The sequence below is a fragment of the Salvelinus fontinalis genome, chromosome 25 (genome assembly GCF_029448725.1).
Source record: "Salvelinus fontinalis isolate EN_2023a chromosome 25, ASM2944872v1, whole genome shotgun sequence".
NCBI classification, from domain to species: domain Eukaryota; kingdom Metazoa; phylum Chordata; class Actinopteri; order Salmoniformes; family Salmonidae; genus Salvelinus; species Salvelinus fontinalis.
Genome location: NC_074689.1, coordinates 15,591,537 through 15,611,643, shown reverse-complemented (window position 1 = coordinate 15,611,643; position 20,107 = coordinate 15,591,537). Strand labels below are relative to the sequence as shown.

At 42.0% G+C, this 20,107-nt stretch overlaps 1 protein-coding gene across 1 annotated transcript; it reads right to left on the bottom strand.

The window, feature by feature from the left end:
* Positions 1 to 481: 481 nt before the first annotated feature.
* Positions 482 to 3,841, bottom strand: neurod6a (neuronal differentiation 6a). The gene is made up of 2 exons (XM_055881385.1): positions 3,708 to 3,841; positions 482 to 3,247 (listed from the first exon to the last, which is right to left on the bottom strand). Exon 2 carries the CDS (start codon positions 3,241 to 3,243, stop codon positions 2,173 to 2,175), a length of 1,071 nt encoding a protein of 356 aa, XP_055737360.1. The 5' UTR covers positions 3,244 to 3,247; positions 3,708 to 3,841; the 3' UTR covers positions 482 to 2,172.
* Between the last annotated feature and the right edge of the window lie 16,266 nt (positions 3,842 to 20,107).

The window sequence follows — 20,107 nt, the reverse complement described above, 5'->3', positions numbered from 1 at the left end:
CGCATGCCCACCTCTCCCTCTCTCTCTCTTTCTCTCTCTAACACACACATTTAGATGTTGTCTTTCTCTAACTGATTTATTCATTAAGTAGAGATACATTTTCTCCCCCCAAGAAATACAAACTATTTTAGGGTGAATAAAATGTATCAATTTCTGTGTGATTTTTGGACATAGGCTATTTGAGGTTGCCAGCCTATAATCGAAAGGTCAAATCGGTAGTGTGGACAGTATAAGTATGTTATTCAATTACATTTGCAACTAAATATTGCTTAATAATACGGTCAAATGAAAGCATGTCGCATGATTACATTGATTGTGTGACTAACAATAAATCCAGGTAGGTTCGTTTCATAAGCTCTGAAATAGAATATTATTACAAAATCCATCAGTCATTCATGTTCGATAATGTCTTTGAACGTCACATTATCACTGAAAAACCTTATGCATTGATTTATACATTCGGCAAACACGGAAAACAATGTAGGCTCTTTAATTCCATTTTATTCAACGTTATGTTGTTTATAAAACAATCCCATTACCAGATACAAATTTGAACGAAGGGAAAAACCCAGAAGCGCACTATACCCCCACGAACACTTCATTGAATAATACAATAATTACATGATTGGTGTGTGCCAAATATACATTTCAAATTAAGGCAAGACAGCCTATTCATGTAAACGAAGTTATTACGTGAGCATTTTCCATAAAGAGATGTTAATAATTTGCCTAACATTATTGTTATAAAAGTATTCCATTACTAAAGAGCTAAAATAAGCTTTATGCCTATAGGCCAATATTTCTAAGATGAGAATTTAGGAAATAAAGTAGACAAAAATTCTCTCCATAGTTGCATATGAATAGACAAAATATTAACATGTAAACAATAGTCCTCGGTACCAAATCGAATGTGCCCACTATATACAAAAATGTGCATTGATTTGTTGCAAGAAATAAGAAAGATAGCGAGTTCAGTTCCAATATCAGAAATGTGTGTAGGCCTATATTGATTAATTTGTCACAAGGCGTAGGCTATAACTTGAACAACGAGATAGGTTATAACCTGAATAACGAGATTCATTCCAATGTCATTTTCAGATGAATTTTAAACATGTTATAAATACAAAGGGTTATGCACCCCCTTTTAAACATCTATTCAGTGACACGTGTATTTCATATTTTATAAATAGGATAACTGTACATTCTTCGATTCATATTTCACTTGATAATTAACACAACGTTTGACACTGTAGAAAACACACAATATGTGAACATTTATTTACATATGTCTACCATCCATAGACAAATGATATCTAGATAAATAAATCCATATTAAATAACTTACAAATAAATACAAGCCTGGCTTGGAACAACTTCTGTAACACTTGAGGCAATGAAAACGTATAGGAATTGTCTGAAGCGTCTTCTAATAGCTAATTTGTTCCAGTTGACTGGTGCCCTACTGACCTGCACGTTTAGTGGGTAATAATAGAGTTGTCTCAGACTGCATGGAGTTCTTTATTGCATACTGTAGTTCCCTTCGCCTTTTATTGCTGTCTTATTTAAGACCGAACTCCACCATGTCACATTACCCTTTGGATTAATACAATTAGGAATAGAGCATATTCAGCATAAGCATAGTTTGGTATACAACTTTAATGTGTAAGGACATCAACAAATTATTTCCAAAAAGAATGTTCTTGCATAACAATTTGTGAATAAACATAGCCTATCCATGTGTGTCACTTATCCTACTTCTTGACTATTACAGGAGATGTAGTGGGCCTATTAACTGAACGCTATTTGACAATCTCCCAGACCTCTGTTTGTTTCCTTTGCCTGCATGGTGTGTTTTCCCTAAAATGATCCCACTACAAAACGTATTTACCCTCAGGACAATTAACATTCAATTACAATGAATAAGTGACTATACATCAGATGGCCCACACCACAACCAACCCTCTGGGCACAGACGTCAATTCAACTTCTAATCCACGTTGGTTCAACGTAATTTCGTTGAAATGACATGAAAACAACGTTGATTCAACCAGTGTGTGCCCAGTGGGAAGTGCCCAAAATGGGCCAAGTTGTCAGTAATACATGTGTGGGTTCTGTATTTTAGCCTAGTTAGGCTACTCCACTATAAGCTGGTCACATTTGACTTTTCTCTTATCAATTATGAAAGGGCGTGTTTAGTTCCTCCTGCATTGGGTAGAACTGGCTGCGGAGGTGGATGTCATAGGGGACACGGATATCCCGGATGTCAGAGGACCCCCGTGACATTGAGTTCTGACCGATGGAGTTGCGACCCGCAACCCCCGCGCAGTACCGCATACCGTAATGACAGCTCTTTCCATAGTCCGCTGGCTCTTCGTGCTTTAGGGAGAATATCCCGTTAAAGTTGATTGGAGGGCTCAGAGCACCACTGTCGAATTGAGGGCTCGAACATTCTGGGGACGTGCTCTCGTAGAAGGACTCGTAGGCACTGCAGTAGGAGCTAAATGGTCTGAAAGGTTTGGCGCTGTCCATGGTGCTGCTGCCGTGGCCTGAAGACGCTACAGCCTCGGTGGAACTGTGATAAGGCGCAGGGTACATAGCGTCGAATGGGGACCTACCAGTGAAAGATGTCTCTCCGTTGTGGTCCGTGATGACATTTCTGGCATTGAGCTGGAGACAGCCCGCCACTAAGTTGGTGGTTGGCTGAGACAGTCCCTTGCAGAGCGCCTGGACAAATGCCAATAGGTCGGGTCTCTTGCCGGTGCTGAGGATCTCCGACAGCGCCCAGATGTAGTTCTTGGCCAGTCGGAGAGTCTCAATCTTGGACAGCTTCTGCGTCTTGGAGTAACAGGGCACGACTTTGCGCAGGCAGTCCAGCGCGTCGTTCAGCCCGTGCATCCTGCTCCGCTCGCGCGCGTTGGCCTCCTGGCGCCGAATCTTCACCCTGTCCACGCGCCCCTTGGTCATCTTCTTTTTACGTGGGCCTCTCCTCCTTCCTGGTAAACCGTCCACGTCCTCGTCTTCTTGGCCTAGCTCCTCTCTCTCGTCCTCATCCCTCTCCGAGTCTAACTCATCCTCCGTGGTTTTGATGTGGGTCTGGGAGATGGAGATGGTATCGGCTGCTTTTAGGAAAGGTTCTTGTTTACTGACCTTGATCTCGCGCACGCAGTCTAGAGGGAAGTTGGCCCCAAACTGGGTCCCGGTCCCTGGCCTCATTGCTGGCTCATCAAACGGTAAGGTCAACATCGTTCTTCAGCGTGACAGAGGGAAGATACGGCTGATTAGTCAGACGTTATCCGTTATTTTATCATTAGACATTTATTAACATTCTTAGCATTATATTTTACCCATGGCCTTATCTGGACAAATTGACATCCAACCGAATTGAATATTATAGGCTATAATCATTAAATTTTCTTGAAATATATCTATAAAGGTCTATATCATATAGATGGTATGCATCTGTATGACTTTAGTATACATCTTTACATGATTAGCCTATTACTGGAAATAATCAAATGATAAGGACAGTAGCCTAGACACCCTACCATTAACTAATTCATTAATTCAATTGAGCATCCTTTTAAACCCCAATTATAAACGATCCTTTTGCTAGATACTTTGATTTCAATTCAATTTCAATCCCACAACATGACACCAATTCATTCCTTTTCCCCCCACACTCAGTCTACATGCATTTTTTCCCTCACCTGGATCCTGTGTCAAACAGTGCACATCTTCTCAATAGCCTTCCAGGTAGCTTTACGCGCCAGCACCTTTTTGTTATCACGATGGGAGATAGCACCAGAGTGGTTCTACTCTCCTTCTTCTCCTTGTCTTTTCTCTCTCTCTCTCTCTCTCTCTCTCTCTCTCTCTCTCTCTCTCTCTCTCTCTCTCTCTCTCTCTCTCCCTCTCTCTCTCTCTCTCTCTCTCTCTCTCTCTCTCTCTCTCTCTCTCTCTCTCTCTCTCCCCCCCTCTCTTTGAGAAATGACACCGATGCCAACCGCCGGAGCTGGTACCCATGCCATCTGCTGATGACGTCACCTGGCAGCGTTGGCCACGTGGTGTGGTCTCGAGGGACTGTTGAATTTCTCCCTGATCATCTGGCATGCTTCTTGCTTCTGGGAAACATCGCAAAGCTTCCCTATGGCTTCTTTAGGAACGGGAGGAAACCAGTAGGGGCCTCACACAAAGAACAGATAACACAACAGATGCATGTAAATTCCAGAGAATAGATGTATTCAATGTGAATATCCATGTACTGTCTCAGGGCATGGTAATGCGTGGATTGTAAATGATAAAAGCAAGGCAATTACGTGGGAATTAAGGATGTTGTTTTAAGCAATTGTATTGAATTCAATGTTGATGACATGCTATGTTGAATGTACATAAAACATTACATGAAATGCATGTAATGCATACAAGCCAGAAATACCCACTTCAGAAGTTGCTTAGGTTATACAAATGAGTGACAGCTAGAGTGACATGATTGATAGCTCCTGTCTTTTGGGTCATGTTGTCAAGGGCGTTTGCCAATTGGCTGAGTTTGCACTGATCAGGAGATTCCCAAGGCCTCTCCTAAATGTAGACTTTTTGGGAGAGGAGCGTCATAAAAATAATACCCTGCGATTAGCTAGCATTAATATACACTAACACCGGTTATGGATGTGTTGAGTAATACAGCTTCATACCAATAGGCCTCCAGAGGCCAATCATAATACTAGTGTGCCTCATTCCATAGTTGCACACAACATCTTTCAATATGAACTGTTTATTGTTACCGTAGAGTAAACTCAATTGTTATTTGATAACTGAGAATGGAGGGTTGATTGAGATCAAAGGTTTTTTGAGTTTAGTTTAGTTTATTAATTTTGACCGTTTAACAAAAGCAAGCACACATAACACTTGAAAAAGCCATACATGAGTAAAATCATTGAGGATAATCCACAATAACGTCTTGAATTTATTTCCATTGTGGTCATCGAGACAAGTATTTACATTCACTAGTATTTACATTCTGGATTTAGGGGAAACATTAACATTTGAGTGGTGGCATCTCTGAATCTCTGGTTGGTAGTTGACTAGATGTTTCATGCTTGATTGGTATGTATCAGTCCATGCTCATGTATATGAGTTGACAATATGAATAGCCTGTCTTTATATTTGCCCTATATCCATCATACTAGATTGTTATACCTTTAACCTTTATTGAACCAGATGACCAAGCATTAACACTTTTGTTCCTTATCCTGTGATTTGGGGTTAATCTGGGAGGTGACTTGTACATCTGCCTGTATTCTTCTGTTAATTTGAAGGACATATGACTCCCATGCATTCAAATACCAGTTAGGGACCGGGCTGCCTCCATAGCTGCTTTTGTCCTATCAGATATGATGAACAAGCCACTCATTTGCTAATCTCTTGTGAAAGATGAAAACATTAAAATGATACGTCTGTTGGTGGTCTGTGGAAAATGAGGGTTATGAGGAACAATTTCACTGGTGCCAATCAACTCAGAGACACCAAGAAAGCCACATGCTTCTACCTAATAACATTTTTATACTCGTTAAGGAGCATCGTAGATTCACTAGTATTTACATTCGGGATTTAGGGGGAAAAACTAACATTTGAGTGGGTGGCATCTCTGGTTGGTGGTTGACTAGATGTTTCATGCTTGATTGGTATGTATCAGTCCATGCTCATGTTTATGAGTCTGCACGCACGCACGCACGCAAGCACGCACGCACACACACACATACACACACACACACACACACACACACACACACACACACACACACACACACACACACACACACACACACACACACACACACACCTCCATCTCAGCCTGCCCACCTCGCCCCCCTCTATATATGCCTCAGCTGGCGACAAGCTTTCCGGTCCAGTACACACACCAACATCTGATGAGTCAAACTTCCCATTTCAGACTAATCACTTGACTGCACTAATTGCAAATGCAAATATGCAAATTTATATTAATTAATTACTCTGTTAATTAGTTCTCTGGTCTTTTTGGGCCATAAATCATTGTGCAGGAGAAAGGAGAGAGACTAGACCCATCCCATTTCACATAAAACATTTAATACACACCCCAGCTCCGAAATAGTGCACGTGCTTACTTAAATTTAAAAAAATATATATATATATAAAAAGACGCTTGCTCACTACTGTTGTAAAGAAGAATAATTAAATTAAGGGGTTGTGATTAAAAAACATTTATTAAAAGGGAACATATCATCCTTTGTATTTATACCATGCTTGGTGTAGAATGTCATCCAGCGTTTTAATTATTAGATGTTTAAGACAGACAGGGTGCAAACAAAGAATGTCATTGAGATCTCTAATAGAATCAAAGGTATTCTTGGTGTCTCTCTTACTGACTGTCTGTTTTATGTTGATATCAATGCTTTAAATATTTAAATGTTCAATTGTAATAGAATACAAAAAGCTTGGATACCAAATGTAAAAGGCCCAGCCCTGGAAAAGTGAAGACTTTTCACACTTTCATTTCAGAGCTGTAGTTTGCTTAAAGAGTCTGTTTCTATATCCCTTGTGTGAAAATATTAATTTACTTCTGTCTCAGGTTGAAAACTTGGATAAAAAATAAACAGAAGTGTTGACATACAAAGGTACCCAGGTGTAAGACACATAGCCTGTTAATGGTATGGAAATATGGAGCTGTGAATAATTCATTAATGTTTTAGAAATCAGAATGCTAATTGGTTACCTTGGTGGGAAGCTCTGGTGCAATGGGAACTGTTTCAAAGAAATGTGTGTTTTACTCTATTTGACCAACATTTTTAACATTGTAACCTAATAGTTCGCTGATTATTTGTTGTTAATCTTAATAGTAAGGGGTGGAATTGGTGAAGTACTACGATCAATATCTAACATTCTACTTTAGGCTTTTATAGAATGAGCTAATTTCCTATCTACTGAGGTATTTTCATAAATTCAAACTCTATTTGACCCCATGTCATTTAGCGTGCAAACAACATTTGATGCATATTCTGGCCACAGCATAATATTTATTTTTCATCATAACCTTTCCGTGTTATGCCAGATATTAGGAGGGATTCAGAGGTTTGACTTCCAATAATTTATGAAAATGAAGTATTGTTCAGTTCCAGCAGGGTTGATGTGTCAAATTATTTTACATTTTGTTGCTGAATTCAGCCAACGATGTCACCAAGGGATTGAGACCGGGGAGGAGCAGAGGGTGAGTGGATGCCAGCTATGTTGATTTGAGTGTTGTTAATATCTTTGCAGTGCCAGAATTGGAGATCAGGCCAGGGTTTTCTTCGCTCCAGCCCTCTGGCTGTTAGTTCACCTGAGTTCCTGCAGGATGCATGTTGTGTGAACATCCCTGAGCCACCCTACATCTTACCTCTGGTGGTTATTGCTGTGGGGAGACTGGCTGGCAGAGACTGAGTCTGGGGACTCGGGGACTGGGGAGGGGGGTTTGGCAAGGGATCTGGCTACGTCCATTGCCTCCTACAGTCTCCATACCACTTAAGTCCCCTGCCTCCCCCTGTCTCCTCCTGCCTCCCCTGCCTCCCCTGTCTCCCTCTATTTCCTCCTGTCTCCCCCTGCCTCCAGTGCCTTCCCCTTTTATAACTCTATAATGAAATTCTACACTTTTTGCCATGGGGCAGGGATGAATTTTTTGCTGTTTTATGGCTAATTTCCTGAAATTCTACAAATGTTGCTATCTAGAGCCTTCCAGACTTCCAGGGGGGCCCCAACCCTGGAGTTCGGGGGGCCCAGGACACGTGCCCTGCGTGCCTGTTCGGTAATCCGGTCCTGCCTATATGCAGCCCCCTGCCACTCCCTGTCTCCCCCTGCCACCCTTCCCATCTCCATCTACCCCAGTGTACCTCCCCTTGTCTCCCTACCCACCTCCCCCTGTCTCCCTCTGTCTCCCCTGCCTCCTCCAGGTCTCTCTTGACTAACCTGGTAAAATGAAGTTTAAATAAATAATCTCCCCACCTGCCCGAGGCAGCTCTCTAGCCAATAGTTCCCTGCAGGCGATGCCCAGTCCAGATTAGGGAACCTTGCCTCCTCAGGCTCTGGCTCTGGAGCTTGGAAGGTTTGTTCTTAGTTAAGCTGCTTGGCTATTCATGAAGACAGGACAGCTTCTGAATGTGAGTCTATCACTGGCACAAGTATACCAGTGGACTTGCTCACAATGACAAATAAACAACAATAGATGGATAGACTTGGGTCTTGGTGCCAAGATTAGATAGACTAATACTTTATTGATCCCTAAAGGAAATTCAATTTCATAAGTGGAGGTATAGACAGGTTTATATTATTGACTAACACAGCATCCTCAGAGGTGAGTCACATCACCTGCCATTATTATTCATAATATGAGGTGGGTGGTTGGTTAGTTGGTGGAAAGGGCATCACAATGAAGGTTGTTATTTTGTGGCGTGAAACTTGGACTTCTGCCCAGTTTCTCAGATGATGAAAATCACCTTCATGTGTCCCCGCTGGCAGGTGTAAACAAATGAACAAATTGCAACCTTTGAAATAGAAAGGGAATATAGTTTGAGCCCCGTGATTACCTCTCCAACGGAGGTGTTGGCTTCCTCTGTGTAAGACACGTGCCAGGATTCAGGAATGACACTTCTTATTTCACAAATCTGTCACTCACCGTGCAACACCTTTGACATTTGAAATGTAATTTTTATTCATTTAATGAGTGTTAAGTACATGTTCTGTCACTGATAATTAGATACAAGTTTGATTGGAGGAGAAGAAGCATTTAAATTGTACTCAAAGTAAGCATAGATATTACCAGATATGGACAATTTCAGCACATTTAGTTTAATAAATCAAATAGAGCACTGACAGTACTAGGTTGCTTGTACAGTTTTGGGTGGTATTGGGCCAAGTCCAATATTTACTGGATACTGTAGTTAAAATACAGTAATATGACCTACATGTTGTTGTGGCATTTCAGTAATGTTAGAGGAAGGTTATGGCTTAGTTAGTGGGGCCCCAGCTGGTTGTGGGAATGTCATTTTTATCACGTGCCATCAAACCTCTGTTCCAAAGCCAATCTAATTGTCTAAACTGGAATGGAACGGCACCCTATTGTACAGCGAGGCACTAAGGCAAATATTGTTTTGGACGCTTTCCTGGAAATCCTCTACAAAAAATCACATCAAGATCACATTAATACCTGAATGGATGGATGGACATGATAGTTGATGGATATGGATGGAAATGCATAGGCACATGCATACGAACCACTGCTGCCATTTCTATAACCCGAACAGAAACCATCTCGGTGGCATCTGCATGTGTTCTTCAATGGAAGTGTATAATATCGCTGAGCACTTTAACACTAATAGAACTCTTACATTCTAATAGTGGTTGCTAATGACCCGTGTGAAAACAGAGGAGCTTCGGCAGAGAAGAGAGAGATCAGATGCAAATGACACAGCTTGCTACGACGCTAATGGCTGTCGAGACGCTGTACTGAACGCACACATACTGTTTACTCATGTTGCTCTTCCTGTAAAGAAAGATTGGTGTGCCATGGGAAAAGGAAAATGGAGTTGGGTTGTAAAATGTACACATACATACGCGCAGAGATATGGATGTAGCTATGTACAGTATGTCATGAACACAAACAAACAGTGAAACAAGCTCAAACACATAACTCATAATAACACCAACACACCTTTCAACGTTACAGAAAGTTAATGCACATGTCAAATAAAAGCACAAATACCATCTGGTTGGTTTGTACTAATGAGTTGCTTGATTTAACTCATTTCACCTCTGTTGAATGGTACCAGTGCTGGGAGACTTGATACTTGGAGTGGGGTTGGTTAGAGAGGCGTGCTGGTCTAGTTGGGTCTCTGGACCCTCAGGACATGGTTAAATGTCCTTGGTTTCAACAGACAGCTGTCCCTACTTAGACTCTAATTTCATATTCTCCTCCCTCCCCTCCTCTCCCTCTCCTCCTCTCCCTCCAGTCTGGTGGATGAGATGCATTCATAGACTGGAAACAAGGGCCTGGCACCACGTCCACTCCCCCGCCTTGTTGACTAAACTAATCTATCCAGCCGCAGTGCTGCCACCGAGGGAACTCGGACCACTACTTGACTCTTTGATCTGGGATGGTTGTGGAGATTAATTTCCTGAGCCATTAAAGGATGGGCCGTGTGTTAGAGACTGGGGAAGAGAAATATGTACAGTGCATTCGTAAAATATTCAGACCCCTTGACATTTTTCGCATTTTGTTACGTTACAGCCTTATTCTAAAATGGATAAAATGTTTTTTTCCTCCACACACAATATCCCATAATGACAAAGCAAAACCAGGTTTCTATATATATTTTTCTACAAATGTATTACAAATAAAATGAAAATATAACATTTATATGAGTATTCAGACTGTTTGCTCAGTACTTTGTTGAAGCACCTTTGTCAGCGATTACAACCTCGATTCTTCTTGGGTATGATGCTATAAGTTTGGCACACCTGTATTTGGGGAGCTTCTCCCATTCTTCTCTGCAGATCCTCTCAAGCACTGTCAGGTTGGATGGAGAGCATTGCTGCACAGGGCTTTCCATAGATGTTGATTGTGTTCAAGTCCGGGCTCTGCCTGGGCCACTCAAGGACATTCAGAGACTTGTCCCAAAGACACTCCTGCATTGTCTTGGCTGTGTGCTTAGGATCGTTGTACTGTTGGAAGGTGAACCTTCGCCCCAGTCTGAGGTCCTGAGCTCTCTGGAGCAGGTTTTCATCAAGGATCTCTTTGTAATTTGCTCCGTTCATCTTTCTCTCGATCCTGACTAGTCTCCCAGTCTCTGTCACTGAAAAACATCACCACAGCATGATGCTGCCACCACCATGCTTCACCGTAGGGATGGTGCCAGGTTTCCTCCAGATGTGACGTTTGGCAATCAGACCAAAGAGTTCAATCTTGGTTTCATCAGACCAGATAATCTTGTTTCTCATGGTCTGAGAGTCTTTAGGTGCCTTTCGGCAAACTCCAAGTGGGCTGTCATGTGACTTTTACTGAGGAGTGGCTTCCGTCTGGCCACTCTACTAGAAAGACCTGATTGGTAGAGTGTTGCAGAGATGGTTGTCCTTCTGGAAGGTTCTCCCATCTCCACAGAGGAACTCTGGAGCTCTGTCAGATTGTCCACCCGGTTCTTGGTCACCTCCCTGACCAATGCCCTTCTCCCCCAATTGCTCAGTTTGGCCGTCAGGTCAGCTCTAGGAAGAGTCTTGGTGGTTCCAAACTTCTTCCATTTCAGAATGATGGAGGCCACTGTGTTCTTGGGGACCTTCAATGCTGCAGACATTTTTTGGTACCTTTCCCCAGATCTGTGCCTCAACACAATCCTGTCTCACAGCTCTACGGACAATTTCTTCGACCTTATGGCTTGGTTTTTGCTCTGACATGCACTGTCAACTATGGGACCTTATATAGACAGGTGTGTGTGCCTTTTCAAATCATGTCCAATCAAGTGAATTTGCCACAAGTTGACTACAATCAAGTTGTAGAAACATCTCAAGGATGATCAATGGAAACATGATGCACCTTAGCTCAATTTTGAATATCATAGCAAAGGGTCTGAATAATTATGTAAATAAGGTATTTTTTTTATTATATTTTTTATTAGCAAAAATGTCTAAAAACCTGCTTACATTTTGTCATTACGGGGTATTGTGTGTAGATTGGTGCGGGAAATAGTTTATTTCTTCCATTTTAGAATAAGGCTGTAACTTAACAAAAATGTGGAAAAAGTCAAGGGTTCTGAATACTTTCTAAATGCACTATTTATCTCAGTGATGGTCTGTGCTGTTTAAGGGAGGACAATACATTATTACATGAGGGAGGACGATAAAAATGTTTATGAGCATGGCCTTATTTCTATTACAGGATATTGGATGACTGTCATTCATATTCCATTCACCCAGCTCAATGTAACATTGATAGATTTAGGCTACTACATGATACTCACATTTTCCTATTCCCATCATGACGATGCTACAACCTAGCCTAAGGATGAACGTTTACAACGTAGGTGCACAGTTCGAGATAATTTTTTGTAATCAAGGTGACAGACAGTAACACATTCAATACCGTCTTGCACACTCTTGCCTGCATCTAGCTGATCTAGGGTGTACTCATTAGTCCAACAGTTGCAAACGAGAATTTCTATTGGACAAATTCAGGTATGTTTATCCCCATTTCGTTCCGTTTGCTTCCATTTAAGATGTTTTTTAACAGAATCGACGGAACTAACACAACCCTGATCATACACAAACACATGTTCATTTTCATAGCAGCCACTTTTCTCTATGTAATTCCTTCGCACATCTACCAGCTCTCCTCCTCTCTCACCTTTTCCCTTCGCTTGCGGTCTTCAGTGCACAACACATCAGCTGTCTGTGACCAGCCCCAAAAAACTTTCTAAGCCAAACCTTCATATCATAACCACTAACCGCTACACACAGCCTACATTATTGTAATCATATTAGCTAACGTCATAGTCAACATAGCTAATAGAATTAACGCAATAGTAAACCCGTTACAATCATGCAGTCAGCAAGCAGTTTAGCAGTTACACCGGCGGGCCCCTCTGGCAATAACTTAATAAAACCAAACGCTTACCTTGACTTGGAAGAGTTCCAGCGTTGGATACCCATGGCCTGCTAGCTAACATAGCATCCCTCTCTGTTCGAGCTGGGTGTTTGAGTAGTCTAAACTAGCTAGTAAAGTAAGTAAATTAAAGTGAGAAAAATACTACAAAATATAGATAGCTCTCCCTCTCTCTCTTGCTTCTTCCTTTTTGAAGAAATGTATTTGTTTAAGAACTGTTCAACTATTGTCAACTATTGTCTTTCTCTCTCTTTGAGTCAACTAATCACCACATTGTATGCACACTGCAGTGCTAGCTAGCTGTAGCTTATGCTTTAAGTACTAGATTCATTCTCTGATCCTTTGATTGGGTGGACAAATTGTCCTCCGGAAGTTGCCATTATTATTGTGTAAGTCTATGAAAGGGGGGTGAGAACAATGAGGTTTTGTATTGAAATCAATGTATCCAGAGGAGGAAGGAAACTAACTGTCCTCCTCTAAAACACACTGCAAATCAGTGTGTTTTAATCAATATTTGGTGGCATTTGAATATATTTAATATAGTTTAATATAGCTTTTTAATGTTTCACAATTTACATTTTTATGAAATTCACTGAGGAGGATGGTCCTCCCCTTCCTCCTCTGAGGAGCCTCCACTGGTATAACTACACTACACATCTGAAACAAGCAACAGCATAGTTTTAAAAGTTAAAGGTTCGTCATCTGTGTCTACTTGTCTACACATTGTCTCAAAATAAAAACACCATGAATTAAAGCTGACTGTATAATTTCAGAGTATCCCTTATCACAGATGCTACCTGGCAAAATGCTAACATAGTCTCCATTAATCCCCTAATAAATGCTGCTCACTTTGTGAGTAAATACATGATGTAACACTAAGCAGCCAGTGAGCTGCATGGGTTTGTTATTGTCGTGCCCATTGGAACGTTATCTCTCTCTCTCTCTGTTCTCAGCCAATCTGAGATCTGATAGACCCATCTGGTCAGCCTGCTCTGGGGCTGCTGCTGCGTTAGTCATGGCCTGGCCCGGCCATGTCCACTGCTGCCCACTGCCCACCCTCCAGCCTGTCTCTCTGGGGTCTGTCCAGTCGGCAGTGTTCATGCCACCCACAGACAGGCTGCTGTGCCCACTGCCCAGCCTTTTCCAGTTGAGCCAGGCCCGAGCGGCCGGACGGATGAAGGGACGTACTGTGTGGCTGTGAAGGAACACCGTGAACCACCATGGAATATGGAATAACAGCAAGAAGTTGAACAACAATAAGTCACATATGGCCCTTCAGTTTTAAAAGCATTCAGTGCCATAAGGCTAATGAATATGGATGGTGTCAAGGCCGTGAAAAGAAGAGGACCAAGGTGCAGCATGGTGAGCCGAACAAAACAACAAACACTACACAATCAAACCGTGAAGATAAAGGCTATGTGCCCTAAACAAAAGTCAACTTCCCACAAAGACAGGTGGAAAAAAAGACTACCTAAGTATGGTTCTCAATCAGAGACAACGATAGACAGCTGCCTCTGATTGAGAACCACACCCGGCCAAACACAAAGAAATAGAAAACATAGAAATAAAGAAACTAGAATGCCCACCCTAGTCACACCCTGGCCTAACCAAAATAGAGAATAAAAACCTCTCTATGGCCAGGGCGTGACAGATGGAAGAATGGTGTTGAAGGAGATTAACTACACTATGAGCTATAGAACGCTGTTTGGGTCTTTGCATGCAAAAAAAGATACAAGTCAAATACACTATTCAATTTGCGCAAGCAAGCCAGGCGCCACCACTACGATCAGTAGCACTGCCAAAGATGTAAAAAAAAAAAAAGTCTGCAAACAACACACCGTCTGTGTGAGCATTTGAAATAAGAGCAAGATCAAACGAGCATGATAAAAAATTGTGCAAATATCTACATTATTAGATATAATAATATGTCATTAGAAACTTTGGGGTAGCTAGCTAGCTTTAGCTTGGTACCGTCCTAGCCAGCACCAATGCAACCAGCCTGAAAACAATGACCAGCAGAAACTGCATTCATTTTCAATATTCTCAGAAATTATTTAGGGATACATGTGAGTAAGTATTAGCTAGGTAGCCACTTGTTGTTCACCTATTAAACTCAAACTTCAGTTCGTGAAAATAACTAGCTAGCCAGCTACGTAACCCTGTTGCCCAAGCTAACGTTATAAGCATCCAGCTAGCTTCATCTGGCTAGTGAGTCTTGACTGGATCGGGTTATGTGTTGTGAAGCTAGCCACAATAAGGATTAACCACCATAGTGGAATTAGCATTTGGCCTTCAAAATAAGTCCCTCTTTGAAAGTGATGCAAATGGTTACAATTGGTGGAATCATGCCATATTTAGACTAGATAATGGTAATCTCTACGGGATTGATGTCCCCCCGCAAGACGGTTGAGCTAACTTGCGCTAATGTGATTAGCATGAGGTTGTAAGTAACAAGAAAAGCTTACATTCTTGTTAATCTAACTGCACTGTTCAATTTACAGTAGCTATTACAGTGAAATAATACCATGCTATTGTTTGAGGAGAGTGCACAGTTATGAACTTGAAAATGTATTAATAAACCAATTAGGCCATTTGGGCAGACTTGATACAATATTTTTAACAGAAATGCAATGGTCCATTGGATCAGTCTAAAACATTGCACATACACTGCTGCCATCTAGTGGCCAAAATATAAATTGTGCCTAAACTGGAATAATACATTGTGTCCTTTCTCTAGCATTTCAAAGATGATGGAACCAAAAAAACAAAAAACAATAAACAGTTTTTTTTCTTTGTATTATCTTGTACCAGATCTAATGTGTTATATTCTCCTACATTAATTTCGCATTTCCACAAACTTCAAAGTGTTTCCTTTCAAATGGTATCAAGAATATGCATATCCTTGCTTCAGGTCCTGAGCTACAGGCAGTTCGATTTGGGTATGTCATTTTAGGCGAAAATTGAAAAAAAGGGTTAGATCCGTAAGAGGTACAAGGTTGGAGTGTTGGAATGTTGAGCAATGAAATTGGGTATCAGTCTATTTGGTGACACCCACAGAATACAACTGTGCAGAGTTTACGCAAATATTAGCAAAGTAACTCATTGCAGGGCTTTGGCGGTGGGACTTTGCCTCCCCAGTCAGCCTATTGTGCATATTTTGACATTCATATTGCACTGTACACCCTTACCTAAGGATTTTTGGATCAATTAAATAGGGTATCAGTCTACTCAGTACCCAAGTGCTTCTTTCCCAAAGTCCTCCTCGGAGTTATCAGACTCCAAAACACCACGTTGTATTGTTTTTCCTCTAGAATAGTGTTCAAATCAAATCAAATGTTATTTTATTTTTCACAAGTGCCGAATACAACCTTACCGTGAAATGCTTACTTACAAGCTGTCAACCAACAATACATATTTAAGAAAATAGAGTTAAGAAAAGTTTTACTAAATAAAATCAAGTAAAAAATAAATAAGTAACACAATAAAATAATGATAGTGAGGCTATATACAGAGGGTGCAGGTACCAAGTCAATGTGAAAGGGTACAGGTTAGTCGAGGTAATTTGTACATGTAGGTAGGGGTAAAGTGCCTATGCATAGATAATAAACAGTGAGTAGCAGCAGTGCAAAAACAAAGGAGGGGGGGGGGGGGGGGGGTGTCAATGCAAATAGTCCAGGTGGCCATTTGATTAACTGTTCAGCTCATGGCTTGTGGATGGCAGGAAACTTGGCCCCTGTGATGTACTGGGCCGCACGCACTACCCTCTGTAGCGCCTATGGCAGTTGCCATACCAGGCGGTGATGCAGCTGGTCAGGATGCTCTCGATGGTGCAGCTGTAGAACTTTTGGAGGATAAATACACATAAACTCAGCAAAAAAGATATGTCCTCTCACTGGCAACTGCGTTTATTTTCAGCAAACTTAACATGTGTAAATATTTGTATGAACATAACAAGATTCAACAACTGAGACATAAACTGAACAAGTTCCACAGACATGTGACTAACAGAAATGGAATAATGAGTCCCTGAACAAGGAGGGGGTCAAAATCAAAAATGACAGTCAGTATCTGGTGTGGCCACCAGTTGCATTAAGTACTGCAGTGTATCTCCTCCTCATGGACTGCACCAGATTTGCCAGTTCTTGCTGTGAGATGTTACCTCACTCTTCCACCAAGACACCTGCAAGTTCCTGGACATTTCTGGGGGGAATGGCCCTAGCCCTCACCCTCCGATCCAACAGGTCCCAGACGTGCTCAATGGGATTGAGATCCGGGCTCTTCGGCTGGCCATGGCAGAACACTGACATTCGTGTCTTGCAGGAAATGACACACAGAACAAGCAGTATGGCTGGTGGCATTGTCATGCTGGAGGGTCATGTCAGGATGAGCCTGCAGGAAGGGTACCACATGAGGGAGGAGGATGTCTTCCCTGTAACGCACAGCGTTGAGATTGCCTGCAATGACAACAAGCTCAGTCTGATGATGCTGTGACACTGCTCCAGACCATGACGGACCCTCCACCTCCAAATTGATGCCGCTCCAGAGTACAAGCCTCGCTGTAACGCTCATTCCTTCAATGATAAACGCGAATCCGACCATCACCCCTGGTGAGACAAAACCGCGACTCGTCAGTGAAGAGCACTTTTTGCCAGTCCTGTCTGGGCCAGCGACGGTGGGTTTGTGCCCATAGGCGACGATGTTGCCGGTGATGTCTGGTGAGGACCTGCCTTACAACCGGCCTACAAGCCCTCAGTTCAGCCTCTCTTAGCCTATTGCAGACAGTCTGAGCACTGATGGAGGGATTGCGCGTTCCTGGTGTAACTCGGGCATTTGTTGTTGCCATCTTGTACCTGTCCCGTAGGTGTTATGTTCGGATGTACCAATCCTGTGCAGGTGTTGTTACACCTGGTCTGCCAATGCAAGGATGATCAGCTGTCCATCCTGTCTCCCTGTAGCACTGTCTTAGGCATCTCTCAGTACGGGCATTGCAATTTATTGCTTTGGCCACATCTGCAGTCCTCATGCCTCCTTGCAGCATGCCTAAGGCACGTTCACGCAGATGAGCAGGGACCCTGGGCATCTTTCTTTTGGTGTTTTTCAGAGTCAGTAGAAAGGCCTCTTTAGTGTCCTAAGTTTTCATAACTGTGACCTTAATTGCCAACTGTCTGTAAGCTGCTAGTGTCTTAAAGACCGTTCCACAGGTGCATGTTCAGTAATTGTTTATGGTTCATTGAACAAGCATGGAAAACAGTGTTTAAACCCTTTACAATGAAGATCTGTGAAGTTATTTGGATTTTTACAAATTATCTTTGAATGACAGGGTCCTGAAAAAGGGACGTTTCTTTTTTTTGCTGAGTTCAGTAGGTTGATTAGTACAATACATGTGGCTCATTTCACAGTGGTTTCATAGTCCCGCAATGAGAGCTAATGTTCTGTGGGTGTCACTGAGTAGACTGACACCCCATGTCATTGATCCACAATCCATAGGTAAGGCTGTAGACTGAGATAAGTATGCCCCCAATGCAATTCTAAATTCTAATACATCCACATTGTGATTAACAGATTTTTTGTTAAATTAACCAATTATTGTCTTTTGTTGGATCTTGTTTAGAATGATCTATTCCATTATGTCACTATTTGTATTAATTTGCAACACTTTCAATGAGACTTTTATTTTGAAGGCGAACTGCAAATTCCTTTATTGTAGCTAATCCTTATTGTATCTAGCTTCACATAGGTGGGTCCGACCGTTAATCAAATAACTGTTTTATAAATTAGGGGTATTTTAGATTATGACACCTAGCTATGTAGTTAGCTAGCTAACTCTAGCTACTGAAACAGATTATGTCGTTTTGCTATGTTTTAGGGGAATATTTGTTTTGCATCCATCAGCTAGATAGTTTTTTTAAAAGACCGGCACTGTCCCAGAGCTTGAAGAAGTGTGTCTGTGCTCAAGTGCGGCAGCGGCGGGTGCGCGAGACAAAACTTTTTAGCGCCATAGCGTGTAGGTGAATCGCCGTGACATATGAAATACCAGTGATAGTGTAATCAATTAAGTAATAATGCCCGAGAAGCCGGTGTTTGGAGGATATATCGGCAGTGTTGTTGGTCGAGGGCCGTCAAACCGTGCCAATATATCCTTCAAACACCAGCTTCTCGGGCATTATAACTTTTATACAACAGGGTTACCAACATATTCAAATAATGATTGGCATATTTTCATTAAAAACGTTATTTTTATAAATGTTTTCATACTTTCATCCTTCCACAATATATAGTCCCGACACAAATCTAGGGTTGCTACCCAAGCCGGCTAGTTGTTCTTTAATCGGTTCGGTTGCTAGAGAAGCGACCCAGTCCTTCAGTCTTTTTGTTCTGTATCTATGGACGGACCCAGTCGTTAGTTCTAAATGTTCTTATCCCTTGCTTGCTAGCTAGCCAACTACAGCTAGCTTAGTCACATAAAAAAGTGTAGCCAGGGGCCTCCCAAGTGGTGCAGAGGTCTAAGGCACTGCATCGCAGGGCTAGAGACGTCACAACAGACCTGGGTTCGATCCTGAGCTGTATCACAACTAGCCGTATTCGGGGGTGTCCTCTGACACATTGGTTGCGGCTGGCTTTCGGGTTAAACGGGTATGTGTTAAAAAGCACGGTTTGGCTGGTCATGTTTTCGGAGGACGCATGACTCGACCTTTGCCTCCTGAGCCCGTTGTAAAGTTACAGCGACGAGACAAGATCGGGAAAAGGGGGCACTTTTCTTTAAAGTGCAGCAAAAATAACAGCAAAGTAGCCGCATTTGCGTTTGTTTAAGCTGTTTTCTAGTGAAATTTATTTGGACACATCCATAGCAATGAGATATTGAGGCATGATTTCACCTGGCATAGAAAATGTGCTCACTAGCCAACAACACAGCTAACACAATTATTTCAAATTGAAGCTGGAAAGACTGCAAATTAGCTGCACTTAACTTCTTATGGCTGCAAGGGGCAGCACTGAGTAACCTGAAAATAGGTGGCCATTTCAAACGGCCTCCTACTCAATTCTTGCTCGTACAATATGCATATTATCATTTCTATTGGATAGAAAACACTCTCTAGTTTCTTAAACCGTTTGAATTATTTCTCTAAGTGAACCAGAACTCTTTCTGCAGCCCATTTCCTATCCGGAAGTGAGATTTTCAAATGCGAGGTCTCTTTTCAAGAGCTTGTCTATAAAAGGGCATGACACTTGGGACCATAGAAACACGTCATACGCCTTTCCCTGGGTGTCATGCGGAAGTGAGAGCAGAAAGGACTTGAATATCTCGTTCAGGGATTGAATACAGCCTCTTGGAGTGAGAGGACCGCCATAATTTCTTTTCTCCAAGACGCGAAGTTGGACTTTGTATTGCCTCCTGGAAAACTGTCGTTATACGTGAATATAACCTCCGGCTTAGATTTGACTTGATACATG